This window comes from Narcine bancroftii, chromosome 3 (genome assembly GCF_036971445.1).
Source record: "Narcine bancroftii isolate sNarBan1 chromosome 3, sNarBan1.hap1, whole genome shotgun sequence".
NCBI classification, from domain to species: Eukaryota; Metazoa; Chordata; class Chondrichthyes; order Torpediniformes; family Narcinidae; genus Narcine; species Narcine bancroftii.
Genome location: NC_091471.1, coordinates 258,290,631 through 258,304,786, shown reverse-complemented (window position 1 = coordinate 258,304,786; position 14,156 = coordinate 258,290,631). Strand labels below are relative to the sequence as shown.

Genomic DNA, 14,156 nt, shown 5'->3' with positions numbered 1-14,156 from the left:
GCACTGATTACAGCAGTGGTGGGAACAGGTCTGTAACTGTGTAACACCAGGGTACAGTGCTGGTGGGGGCGGGTTTGTCACGATGTGACACTAGGTTACAGTATTGGTGGGATATGTCTGTCATTGTATGACATCTGTGTAACATCTTCTGAGTGTAGGAGAGTGGAAGAGTTGCCCTCAGAGTGCAGTAGGTGAATGGGAGATTCACCCTCAGAGTGTCACTATTTTGGAGAGTTACCCTTGGTGTGCAGGTGAATGCAAGTCTTGCCCTCAGAGTGAAAATTTGCAGGAGATTTGCCCTTGGATTATTGTTGAGTGGGAGAGATTCCCTCGGAGCGCGGCTGAGTGGGAGAGATTCCCTCGGAGCGCGGCTGAGTGGGAGAGATTCCCTCGGAGCGCGGCTGAGTGGGAGAGATTCCCTCGGAGCGCGGCTGAGTGGGAGAGATTCCCTCGGAGCGTGCCGGAGTGGGAGAGATTCCCTCGGAGCGCGGCGGAGTGGGAGAGATTCCCTCGGAGCGCGGCGGAGTGGGAGCGCGGCCCTCGGAGCGCGGCGGAGTGGGAGCGCGGCCCTCGGAGCGCGGCGGAGTGGGAGCGCGGCCCTCGGAGCGCGGCGGAGTGGGAGCGCGGCCCTCGGAGCGCGGCGGAGTGGGAGCGCGGCCCTCGGAGCGCGGCGGAGTGGGAGCGCGGCCCTCGGAGCGCGGCGGAGTGGGAGCGCGGCCCTCGGAGCGCGGCGGAGTGGGAGCGCGGCCCTCGGAGCGCGGCGGAGTGGGAGCGCGGCCCTCGGAGCGCGGCGGAGTGGGAGCGCGGCCCTCGGAGCGCGGCGGAGTGGGAGCGCGGCCCTCGGAGCGCGGCGGAGTGGGAGCGCGGCCCTCGGAGCGCGGCGGAGTGGGAGCGCGGCCCTCGGAGCGCGGCGGAGTGGGAGCGCGGCCCTCGGAGCGCGGCGGAGTGGGAGCGCGGCCCTCGGAGCGCGGCGGAGTGGGAGCGCGGCCCTCGGAGCGCGGCGGAGCGGCCCTCGGAGCGCGGCGGAGCGGCCCTCGGAGCGCGGGGGAGCGGCCCTCGGAGCGCGGGGGAGCGGCCCTCGGAGCGCGGGGGAGCGGCCCTCGGAGCGCGGGGGAGCGGCCCTCGGAGCGCGGGGGAGCGGCCCTCGGAGCGCGGGGGAGCGGCCCTCGGAGCGCGGGGGAGCGGCCCTCGGAGCGCGGGGGAGCGGCCCTCGGAGCGCGGGGGGGCGGCCCTCGGAGCGCGGGGAGGCGGCCCTCGGAGCGCGGGGGAGCGGCCCTCGGAGCGCGGGGGAGCGGCCCTCGGAGCGCGGGGGAGCGGCCCTCGGAGCGCGGGGGAGCGGCCCTCGGAGCGCGGGGGAGCGGCCCTCGGAGCGCGGGGGAGCGGCCCTCGGAGCGCGGGGGAGCGGCCCTCGGAGCGCGGGGGAGCGGCCCTCGGAGCGCGGGGGAGCGGCCCTCGGAGCGCGGGGGAGCGGCCCTCGGAGCGCGGGGGAGCGGCCCTCGGAGCGCGGGGGAGCGGCCCTCGGAGCGCGGGGGTGCGGCCCTCGGAGCGCGGGGGAGCGGCCCTCGGAGCGCGGCGGAGCGGAAGAGTGGCCCAGAGAGTGAAAATGTGTGGGAGAGTTAGCCTCAGTGCAAGTGAGTGGGACAGTTACTATAATTGACGGCATTTATGACCTTGTGGTAACTCGGAACCCCACCCACCCCCTCATTTCTGCACTGAATATTACAAATTTTTTTGGTGTATTTACGGGTAATTTGGTTCTTCCTGAACCTCTTGTGCTGCAGCAGTAGCAGCCTTGGTTGTCCTTCTCACAAGGGTGTGAACAGCAGTGACAGCTCTGGGTGGTCTTGCGCTGCTGGCCTGTTGTGCCATGGCTGGCCTTCTCACGGGGGGAAGTGAGCGGCAGTGGCTCCAGAAACATGGGCTACCGGACAGAAGGTGGCCCATGAAGCTGCAGGCCCATTTCCTGGACAACCGCTGCACCACCCCCGGCCTACTTGAGCCTGTGCAAATAGCTGGTGACCTGCTCATTTTCAACTTCACAGCTTAGAACTGGGCAATATTTTTGAGCTAATTTTGTGGAAAAAAAATGTGGTCTCGTATGCCATGAAATATGGGTTGTCATCATCGGGATCCCAGCTCACAGAGACCTAAGAGCACATCACAGAGAGGATTTAATGCACCCAGAGGTGTGGTGGACTTGATTTCACCATGTGACCAAGAGACACTCGGTGGGACAACACCAGATACCATGCAATCTTTCTCACCCTTACTAAATTCCTTGGTCCTGACAACAAGGTGGAACACTGTGAAACCGCCCTCCTCAAATTCAGCTGCCCACAGAAATTGCTGGACAGCCGATCACAGAAGGCTGGGCTCAATGAGGTTCTGGGATTGCCCCAACACTTTCTCTCCATGTTGCCTCCAACACTCTTCCCATTGATCTCTCTTTTCAATATTTGTATGGGTTTCATCAAGTAAATATTATAGGTTCATAATGATAACCTAAATTACATTGATAAGAAGTAAAAAAAATACACTATGCTAATTTATCAGCTCTCTCCCTTCAGAGGCTACTGTCTAAATATAAACAGTCCACTTCCTGATAATTAAAAGGAAGATAAATGGGGTAATAAAACCAAAAGTTAACTGATCTTACAAATTTTGAAAATAATTGAGAAAAGAACCACATAAAGAAACAAAGTTCAGATTCATTTCAGTCGTGGAACATCTAATTTTTCCCAAAGTCAGATAACCATTGAGTGTGATTGGGAGGGACAGCATCTCCCCACCTTATTAATATGGCCCTCCTCAAGATAAGGCAATTGAGGGCAAAGATATGGGATTGCCTCACAGGTAGTGCCTCCAGTGCCTGTGGCCTCCACAATACCTTGAGCTCCTTCTCTACAGATGGGTTTTGGAGATCATGGCCTTGCAGGGTGCGGGGAAAGAAAGCTACCAGCCTGCCCGCCTGATTAAGGGTCACAGCCAGAGCTATGTCGGAGGCATTGCTTTCCATCTGGAATATTGTGTTTTCGTCCACCTCATGCATGGTGGTTTTCGCGATGTAGCTCCTGACATAGTTAAAAGCCGCCTGGGCTTCAGGCGAGAATGGGAAGGAGATGGATTTTAAGAGGGGCAGATATTGTCATCGTAATGGGCATAGTATGAGAAGAATCCCAGGCACCTCCTTAGCACATTCATGGTCCTTGGGATAGGGAGGTCATTCTCTACCTCATAACCTCATATCCCAGGATGGCTAGGCATTTGGTCCTGAACATGCACTTATTGGCATTGAACGCGAGGTTCAGGCATTTGGATGTGTGGCAAAACTTCTGGAGATTGGTGTCGTGGTATTCTAGGTTATGTCAGCAAATGGTGATGCTGTTGAGAAAGGGGAAGGTAGCCCCTTTCTATCATTTCATTATCTGCCTCTGGAAGACTGAGACCCCATTTGTAATACCGAAAGGGACCCTCAAGAACTGATAAAGCCGTCCATCTGCCTTGAATGCGGTGTAGGGACGGTCGTCGGAATGGATTGGTAACTGGTGAGGGTCGAATAGACTTAGTACTGCGCAATTTCATTCACCATTTCCAAGATTCGGGGGAGGGCGTATGCGTCCAGGAGTGTGGAGCGATTAATAGTGTGGCTATAGTCAATCACTAGCCTGGGCTTTTCTTCCCCTCTTACGACTACCACCTGGGCTGTTTCTGGGTTCAATTATTTTTTTTCCTTAAGCAGCCACTGTGTTTCAGCTCTAATAAATTCTCTGTCTCCTGCACTGTATTGCCTACTCTTTGTGGCTATTGGCCAACAGACAGAAGTTAGGTTCTGAAACGGGGTGGGGGCGGGGGGGGGAGTTGTGCAGGGGGTTCGATATTCAGCGTGGAGAGACCACATGTAGTGTCTGGATTTTGGGACCTTCTGTTCTGCACCGTGATTGGGGGAGTGGGGCTGAGTACTCCATGGTCATGTTTTTAAGGTGACACAGGAAGTCTAGGCCCAGCAACACAGAAGCACTCAAACCTTTCAATACATACACTCGGAACTTGCAAAACTTCCCCCCCCCCCCCCCCCCCCCACCTTTTACAGTTACATGCTGAATATGATTGCGACGCTAGATGGATGCAGTAGTCCATAGGGTAAACCTTTGATTTGTACTGCTGAATTTATAAAGCCCTCTGTCAAGCCAGTCCGTCAGATCTCTGTTCACACTAGCCTCCATCGGCAAGTTACTCAGCAGGTGGGTTTCATTTAGTGGAAGATGACTGGTTCCAGTACTCTGGAGGCTGCATTGCACCCCCTCAGGCCATTGACTTGATCCGAAGGCTGGAGAGGAGGAATTGATCACGAGGAGTGACAGGATGGCCGCCATTCCTGCTGTTGTTTCTCTTCCGGTAGCGGTGCCAGTCATTGTTCCTGCTGTTGCTTCTCTTCCGGTAGTGGTTCCCGCCACTAGGCGCAGCAAGATGGCGGCAGCATGCAGCACAGAGAGGTGGGAGCCTGCACCTCTGGGCTTAGGTTCAGAGGCCACGTACACAGTAGCCTTCCTGGGGTTCCCCTTTGAAACATAGGTATAGCCATTGGCCCTTCAATCCTACACTGCCATTCATTATGATCATGGCTGATCAGTACCTGGCTCAATAATCCAATTAAAAGGAAGACAATTTTGTCCCATATTTTTAAAAAAATTGAAAGCAGATATTGCTTTTGTACAAGAATCTCATTTAAAAGGGAAAGAGCATCAAAAGTTGAAAAAGGAATGGGTAGGACAGATTATAGCTTCATCGTTCAACTCTAAAGCTCGAGGTGTAGCTATTTTAATTAATAAAATTTACCTTTTAAATTACAGTTGTTTTTTACTGATCCCTTTGGTAGATTTGTATTAGTGAATTGTCAGATTTATTCAGAATCTTAGATATTTACGAATAGATACGTCCTTAATGTTGATAATGAAAAATTTATTTCAGATGTGTTTCTCAATTTGGCACAAATAGATGGAAATGTATTAATTGGTGAAGATTTTAATTGTTGCTTAGATCTGATTTTAGATAGATCTACAAAATCCTTGGTAAAGACTAAAATGGGTAAAAAATTATTGATATTGATGGAAGAATTTAATTTGGTGGCTATTTGAAGACTTTTGAACCCTAGAGAGAGATTATTCATTTTATTCTTCCTGGTTTGATTCATATTCTAGAATTGATTTTTTTTTCTTGCTCTCAGTTCATTTTCAAGGAAGGATTGAAAGTATACAATATAAACCTAGAATTGTATCTGATCATTCACCGTTGTTGATGTCGTGTTTAAATGTAGATAGAATTGAAACAGTTTATAGATGGAGGTTTAATTCATCTTTGTTAGGAATGTAGAATTTTGTGATTTTATACAGAGTCAAATACAGATTATATTTTGAGTCTACTCACAATTGTTGATCTTTTATCTGTGAAGAACTAGGGTCAACTTTTACATGAGATATATGGAAAAATTGCAGATCTTTTGACCAAAAATAAGTGGTCGACTTTAACACGAGATCCACTTTTACATGAGTATATTTGGTAGTTCACGATTTTAGGTTTTATCTTTACAAGTAGTGTATCTGTTTGGCTGCCACAAGTGACGGTTTCAGTGCATCTGTGCAATGTGTATGACAGTACGCTGACAGTTTAATCTTTGCTCGCTGCAGGCTCCTGCCAACCTTTCTGTCCTCTGTAGACATACCAGGATGTGGTTGGTGGCTTTGCTGAGCACTTTCTGACTGTTCCCCCACTTAGCAGAATTGTTCAGCTGTTTGCTGCATGCACCAAGCTTCCCACTACTGTATTATCAGCCTCACAATGGTGCTGGAAGTGGTTGAGACTATGCCCCCTCGCTCTCCCTACCCTGCCAGCTTCCAGTAATCTGTGTCTACCACTTTCTCTCTCAGCAGATGTTCCTGGGGAACACGAGCTGGTCCAGGAACGCCTGTCGGCAATGCTGTTGGCTCTGGGACTTGCCATTAATCACTACCCATCATTGAATCCTGACAACATCCTCCTGGAGACCGCAGCCATGATGGTGCACATGGTGCAGGGTAAGGAATGTAGATGGTGGTCACTGCTGCGTGGAGCTGGTCTGGAAAATGGGCCCATACAGGCTGCTTTTGACCAGGGCCAAGTGCAATAAACTGGGGTCTCTGGACAACTGGCCACTTCTATTTCTATGTTTTAATTCATTGTTGATTTGGATCTAAGTTTCTCGATCTTTTGTGTGGGGGAGATGGGGAGTTAATCAATGCACGAATGTCCTGAGCACTTTCTTGGCTGATATCACTCATAAAGGCAGGAAAAGGTATATAAAAACCAGAAATACTCAGCAGTGAAGCAAGAACATCTGCAGATGCTGTGATTGGAGTTATTACACAAATTGGAGAAACTCAGCTGGACTCACAGTCTATAGGAGGTTAAAGATACATAACCAACGTTTTGGGCCATTAGCCTTCAACAAGGGACCTTGAAGAAGGGCTCAAGAATGAAAAGTTGATTACATCTTTGCCTCCCAAGTCCACAGTGGGACCTGTTGAGTTTCTCCAGCACGTTTCAAGATTCGAGAACAAGATTCAAATTATTGTCATAGTAATAAAATAGGGTTGTATTACATGAATTTCATGCAAGGCGGTCAGATTCACTACCGGCAGGAATTGCCTAAACACCTCTTACATTTCTTACAGTCAGACTTGCAGTCGAAGAGAGAGAAGCAAAAGAGATCTCTTCCCCACCCCCCCTCCCCACCACGAGCCTTCGAGGGTCCAGAGATTTGCCTCCAGAGCTTCTGCAGCTGCATAGAGTCCAGTCCAAACCATTGACGACGTGAGCTCCAGATCCTAACCTCTGACATGGTCCGAGACCCTTCAGTACCTTTGGCACCCCCTCATATCCTAGTTCTGATCCTCCTCTGGCCAGTTTGAGCCAATCTCTAATAGCCCGGCGTGAGTCCCCCGACGGTCGTCTCTAGCAGCCTGCTGCTTCTGTGGGTTCCTTGCCTCGAATCGCCAACTGCAGAGCCTCCTCACTGGTCCACCTCTGTGATCACAGTCTCATGGGTTGTCTCCTTCACTTCTCCTTCTCAGATGGTGGGGGGGGGGGGGCAGGGGGGTGGGTGGGTGATCATCCTGTCCTTTGTTACCCTGTTTCAGTCCTTCTGCTTCCCCAGAGTCTGCAGCCCCTCGTGGCAGCTGCTGATTAATAGGCGCCGCCATCTTCGGCGCAGGCTCACGGTCGCAGGATCTCAACTAAAACCACTGTTGGCTCCCTCAATGTGTAGTTCAAAGCCCATGCAGAGCTGACTGCAGTTGACTGGGTGGTTGTACCCTGCCAGAGCACTGCCATTCCAGCAGCTTCAGCTGCGCCATCAGCTTTAAGTTTGAGTATGAACTACTCGGCTGGTCATGCAGCATCTGTGGAGAGAAAAATGTAGTTCATGTTTCAGGTTAATGGGGGATGAAAGCACTTTGATGTGACATTATTACCCCTGCTTCTCCAATTTATTGTCATTTGATTGTACAAGTACAGCCCAACAAAACAGTGTTCTCCGGTCCTCAGTGCAAAACACGCAGACTCATAAACAGACATTACACGCATGCAGACAAATGATACATACCCAGTACGTATGTTACATGTTATATGTATGTTATATGGCGAGCTCTCCACTGGCCACCGAGACAGAGGTGCACCAAAGAAGAGGTACAAGGACTGCGTAAAGAAATCTCTTGGTGCCTCCCACATTGACCACCGCCAGTGGGCTGATATCGCCTCAAACCGTGCATCTTGGCACCTCACAGTTCGGCGGGCAGCAACCTCCTTTGAAGAAAACCGCAGAGCCCACCTCACTGACAAAAGATAAAGGAGGAAAAACCTAACACCCAACCCCAACCAACCAATTTTCCCTTGCAACCGTGTCTGCCTGTCCCGCATCGGACTTGTCAGCCACAAACAAGCCTGCAGCTGACGTGGACATTACCCCTCCATAAATCTTCGTCCGCGAAGCCAAGCCAAAGAAGAGAAGAAGATGTACATATAAAATAAATATTATTTTGTAGCGTGTTGAGTGAGCTCAGCAAAGAGTCTGAGTTAATTTGAATTCCATGCTGCACCCTTTAAGCCCGATCTCAGCCCCGTCCCTAATGTCCTGAGGATGCAAGGGCATCTTGACTGGAAAGGATGGTCCCGTGACACCATCCTTTCCGCGGCTGCCCCGCTGATCGCGCGTGACACGCGGGACCGATTCAACATGGCAAACATGTGCATCGACACACTCCCACCCCCCCCCCCCCCCCGTCCCCCAGAACCAGCACCGATGGTCTCTAGATGCGTCGAGGGAGAGGTGTGCTGTTGGCAACTGACCTCTATGCACTGGTGTGGGAACCTGCACTAGCTGGGACATGTCCAGATGGGCTGGTTTTAAATGGTCCAGCATGAATAACTCCTCCTTTTCCCCAATGTCAAGGGCGAACGTTGAAGCATTTCTGTGTAGCACCCTGTATGGGCCCTCATAAGGTCATTGAAGGGGAGCTCTGTTTGCGCCTCTTTGCCCGAACTCATACTCACAGAAGGACATCAGGTGTGGAGGGGGTGGTAGTTGCAGGGCGGTTGACCATGTTGCGAGGGTGGGGGTAGTTTAAGGGAGCCAGGTTTGTCTCCCAGCCTTTGGAGGATGACGGCCATGTCATCCAGCGTTGGTTGCTGGAGGGAGGAATTGTCTAGGCACTGTGATGGCCTCTCCGTAGACTAGTTCGGCCAAGGAGGTCCCTAGGTCTTCCTTGGGCACTGTGCAAATGGGCAGGAGAAGCCAGGACAGCTTGTCCACCTAGTTGGGCTTACAGAGGTATGTCGATTTGAGGTGGAGGTGGAAGCGCTTGACTAGCCCATTGGCTTGAGGGTGCAGCTGGGTGCCCAGGAGTCTGGAGAGTTGTGTCCACATGGTGGATGTGAATTATGCTTCCTGGTTGGTTGTAACATCTGCTGGGACACCAAAATGGGAAACTCAGGTGGCGAGGAAAGCTGGGATGGGTATGGCCTCTGGCCAGTGAGTAAATCAGTCCATCACTGGGAGACGGGCACGGGTCCTACTATGTCAAGATGGACACGTTGGAACCTTCGGGTTGGAGCATCAAAGTGTTGGAGTTGGTGCTTGGTGTGCTGCTGGACCTTGGACGTCTGGCAGTCTGTGCAGTTTTTCATCCACTCCATGGCCTGTTTACGTGCCAAGCAAATTTTGCAGATACTAGCCACACTGTCATGTGGATGGAGGGGTTCAATAAATCGTGGATTAAGTCAAAAGCCATTCTCTTCCACTGGGCGGGGATGAGGGAGCCAGGATGGACAGTGGAAACCTCAGAGGAGCGTGGTGCCATTGGCATCAAGCGGGAGGTCCTGGAGCTGCAACCCTGTGATTGCCGTTCTGAAGCTGAGTGTCTTGGGGTCGTCCTGTTGTGCCGAGCCAGATCGTGGTAGTCATAGCATTGACTGCAGGCTTGGAAAGTTATCAGCAAATAGGTGTCGGAAAGCAGTGGTGAATTCAGAGACGTAAGCTAAGTGTCTCTATTATCAGGCAGACCACGGGACGGAGGACTTTGCGAAGGTAAGTGGTAAGTGGCTTCAGGTTGGTGTAGACAGTGAACAGACATCCTTCCAGAAAGTGGCAGATGGCTGGGTAGAAGGCGAGTAGTTACTGGTCAAATGCACTGTACTTCAATTCTGGCAGCTGCAGTTTTTGACTGAAAAAGGCGAAGGATCTCCAAGAGTCATCAACGAACTGATCCAGGACAGTGCCCATGGCCATGTTGGATGCGTCAGCTGTGAGGGCCATCAGTGCATCCATCTGTGGGTGTACCAACGTTGTAGTGTGGGCCATGGCATCTTTAGTCTGTTCGAACATGTTGTGTACCTCCTCTGTCCATTGCAGCTCCTTCAATGAGTCAACATAATTTTGGCTCCTGCAGGGATGAACCTGTGGTAGAAATTCACCATGCCCACAAATTCCTGAAAGCCCTTTAGTCTTGTCAGTTTGGCATGGCATCGACTTTATCTTGTAGAGGGGTGGTGCCACCTGGGGTAATTTTGGGGCCCAAGAATTCTATTTCCGAGGCCAAACTGGCACTTCTCTGGGTTAATGGTGAGGCCAAGCTGTGTGAGGTGAGGGAACTACTGGCAGAGGTGTGTCATGTTCTCTTCAGGTGAATTGCTGGCTTCCAGGATGTCGTCGAGGAAGAGGAAAGGCAAGTCTCTGCCAACCACGTCCATGAGACGCTGAAAGGTCTGCTCCGCATTTTTCAAACCAAATGGCATGCATTTGAACAGGCTGAATGGGGTGAAGATGAGTCTTTTGGATGTCATATGGGTGCACTGGGTATCCACAGATTAGGTCAACTTTGGAGAAAAGCTTTGTACCGTGGAGAATGGTTGCAAAATCCTTGATATGGGGGATTGGATAGTGATCCAGTGTCGTTGCACTGTTGAGACATTGTAATTGCCGCACCAATTGGAGAGGTGAGGCCATGGGATATCGGAACGAAGGACAATGCCCAACTCATCCTTGGCAAGGTTGAGTTTGTCTGGGGCCAGGCGGTGGGCACATAAATTCAATGGTGAAACAGCAATATGGTGTTGGACGCCATGTTTGGCCATGGCTACCATGAACTGTGGGCACAGAATGGAGGGAGGTGGCTGCACTGGCCGCGTTTGGTCGCCACAGAAGTAAGCTGGGTGGATAGTTCACAGTTCATTGGACTTGCCGAGGGGCGCCATGTGGAAAGTCTCAGCATGGACTAGCCATCTGCCCTGGAGATCGATGAGTAGGGAGTGGACCCAGAGGAAATCCGTGCTGAACAGGGGTTTGTCCACTGAAGCAAGCGTGAAGGATTATTGGAATGTGTTGTCGCCGAGATAACCTTTTCCAAAGGTTCGGATTGCGGTGTTATTGGCAGCCTTAAGGGAAAGACCATGGGGGGGGGGGTCTCATGCACTTCTTGAGCGCCGTAGGATGTATGATGCTAATCTCCACCCCTATGTCCACAAGGAACCTGCAGCCTGAGATGCTGTCCCAGATGTGGAGAAGGCTATTTGGTTGGCCAACTGCTGCAATCACTAACGGCGGCTGGCCTCAATGTTTCCCGGGAATAAACATGGGTGGCAGCATAGAAACACCATTTGGGATCAGACCTCCTTGTCCTCTGCCAGGGTGGGGCATGGTCATGTGATGGACTAGATTTGGGCATTGTCCTCGGTGGTGGCCACGTGACATGGTAGATGGAGTCTATGGCTTCGCGTTTCGAATGGTATAAAACGTCCGCACATTGTGCAGGTTGCTGAAGTTCATGTCAGCCAACAGGAGTCTGATGTCCTCTGGTATATGCTCGAGAAACACCTGCTCAAACATGAGGCAGGGCTTGTGCCCTTCCGCTAATGTGAGCATCTCGTCCATGAGGGCAGAGGGGGGTCCTATCCCCTAGGCCATCCAAGTGCAGGAGCTTGGCTGCTCCCTTTTGTCATGAGAGGCCATACGTGCTCACAAGGAGGTGTTTCGGAGCCATGTATTTACCTTCCTCTGACGGCGCCTGAATGAGATCGACTTGTGAGACGGCTTCCTGGTCGAGCGAGCTGACGACGTAGAAGTATCTTGTCGAATTGGAGGTTATCTATTTGATCTGGAATTAGGCCTCTGCTCGGCCAAACCAAGTGTGGGGCCTGTTCGTCCAGAAAATTGGCAGCTTCAATGGGACGGCACCTGGAGCTGCTTGTTCCATTATGTTGAGCCTTCAGGATGTGGAGACTCGTTGGGGTCTCCAATGTAATGAGTTGTGAGCAAGACTGAGACAGGAGGCTGTGAGCTCCAGCATCACTACTGCTTTATTTTGAATTCTGTGCTGCAGCCTTTAAGCCCAATCTCGGTCTCGTCCCCTAATGTCCCGGCTCTTGCATCCTGATGTCGCAAACTCTTATGCGACCTTCTGGACTGGAACGGAAGAGATGGTCCTGTGACACCAGCCTTGCCGTGGCTGCCCCACCGACTGCGTGTGACAAGTGGGGCCGGTTCACCGCTATAAGCATGTGCGTCGCCACAGTTTCATAAATAGTAGAATCTCGGTGGGTTTACATAAGCCATTCATCAATCGTTCAGCATTCTCACTGCCCGTGGGAATGTTAGAAACAGAAGTACCTTTAAAGAAATTGCTCGAGACAAATATTGAGAACAAAGAACATTTATTACAACAACAATGCAAAGTTGGGTGCTTCCCCTTACCCTGGGAATACACACGTACACTGGGGCTCACCCAACTTTTATACAGTAAATTTCAGTATCAGAATACCCTCCCCCTTAATTCTTCTGCCCCCTGGATGGGTTTGGCATAGGCAATCCTTCCTGCCTACGTGCAGTTTCAGTATACTTGGAGGACCAGGGGGTATCCTGTCAGTGTCTTCTCATGCCATTATTCCCATTGTCCTTATTCACAACCTTGCCCTTGTCCCCATTCACACCTTTCCGACTCTCAGGGCTACAGTCCCTTCATAGGCAGGGTTCGTTAATCTTGTCTAGGGTTTACTAGTTAAATATGCATACTTGAAAAATCTGTGTATGGCTTACTAATTATATATGTATAACTTGCTAATACAGTCTAAGGTTTTCTAATTATTTATGCAAGCCTTGCTAATTCTAGCTGGGGCTTGGCGACCCTTATCTCATTCAGACTAACTCTACTTCTATTCTCAATTGTCTGTCCTTATCTCCTTCATTCAGTGAACTTGCTGCTCTAGGAGATTCTTATCTTACTCAGACAGTGTCAGCTTCCTGCCTTCTAATATCCATGTCTCATGTTGGTTGTATTGGCTTCATTCATTTACTTATGTATCTATTTTATTTTCTTCATGTTCATATTGCAATATCAGTGTTACTGATCTCAGTGTTACTGGTCTCTCACAGGAAGAAGCTGTTTTTCAGCCTGGTGGTGCTGGCTCTGATCCTCCTGTATCTCTTCCCCCGATGGAAGCAGCTGAAAGATGCTGTGTGTGGGGTTGGGGAAGGGTTCTCAATGATTTTTCACACCCTCTTCAGACAAAGAACTCAGTAGATCACGTCGATGGGGGAAGGGAGACTCCAGAGATCCTCTCTGCCACTCTTATGGTCCTGTGGTTTGACTTCTGATCCATTTCTCTGCAGCAACTACATTCCACTGTGATGCAGCCAGCCAGGATACTCTCAGCAGAGCTCCTAGAGTTGACATAAGGGTGGCCAGTAGCCTTGCCATCTTCAGTCTTCTCAGGAAGGGCAATCACTGTTGTGCCTTCCTGACAAATGAGGAGATGTGTCTCCACGATAGGTCACTTCTTCAGATTTCAGATTTATTGTCAGAACGTACATGACATCACATACAACCCTGAGACTCTTTTTCTTGTGGGTACGGCAGAATTATCACTTATTGGTAATGCAAAAATAAACTACTCAATGTACACATATAAACAACTAAAAGAATAATACCCAGTGTCGCCGAAAATGTTCTCCCCGAATCACAGTGCGGCTTTCGCGCAAACAAAGGAACTACTGACATGGTCTTTGCCCTCAGACAGCTCCAAGAAAAGTGCAGAGAACAAAACAAAGGACTACATCACCTTTGTTGACCTCACCAAAGCCTTCGACACCGTGAGCAGGAAAGGGCTTTGGCAAATACTAGAGCGCCTCGGATGCCCCCCAAACTTCCTCAACATGGTTATCCAACTGCACGAAAACCAACAAGGTCGGGTCAGATACAGCAATGAACTCTCTGAACCCTTTTCCATTAACAATGGCGTGAAGCAAGGCTGCGTTCTCGCACCAACCCTCTTTTCAATCTTCTTCAGCATGATGCTGAACCAAGCCATGAAAGACCTCAACAATGAAGATGCTGTTTACATCCGGTACCGCACGGATGGCAGTCTCTTCAATCTGAGGCGCCTGCAAGCTCACACCAAGACACAAGAGCAACTTGTCCGTGAACTACTCTTTGCAGATGATGCCGCTTTAGTTGCCCATTCAGAGCCAGCTCTTCAGCGCTTGACGTCCTGTTTTGCGGAATCTGCCAAAATGTTTGGCCTGGAAGTCAGCCTGAAGAAAACTGAGGTCCTCCATCAGCCAGCTCCCCACCATG

General features: G+C 50.9%; 1 protein-coding gene across 7 annotated transcripts in view; it reads left to right on the top strand.

The window, feature by feature from the left end:
• LOC138758574 (GEM-interacting protein-like) overlaps window positions 1-14,156 on the top strand; it is a 197,261-nt gene that overhangs the window by 29,070 nt on the left and 154,035 nt on the right. For 5 of the 7 annotated variants that reach the window (XM_069927700.1, XM_069927701.1, XM_069927703.1 and 2 more), the window contains one exon: window positions 5,925-6,071. The exons of 1 other annotated variant lie outside the window; for it this stretch is intronic. In XM_069927700.1, coding sequence (XP_069783801.1) covers window positions 5,925-6,071 — 147 coding nt within the window. The remainder of the gene's footprint in view (window positions 1-5,924; window positions 6,072-14,156) is intronic. One more of the 7 variants, XM_069927702.1, reaches the window with a different exon arrangement.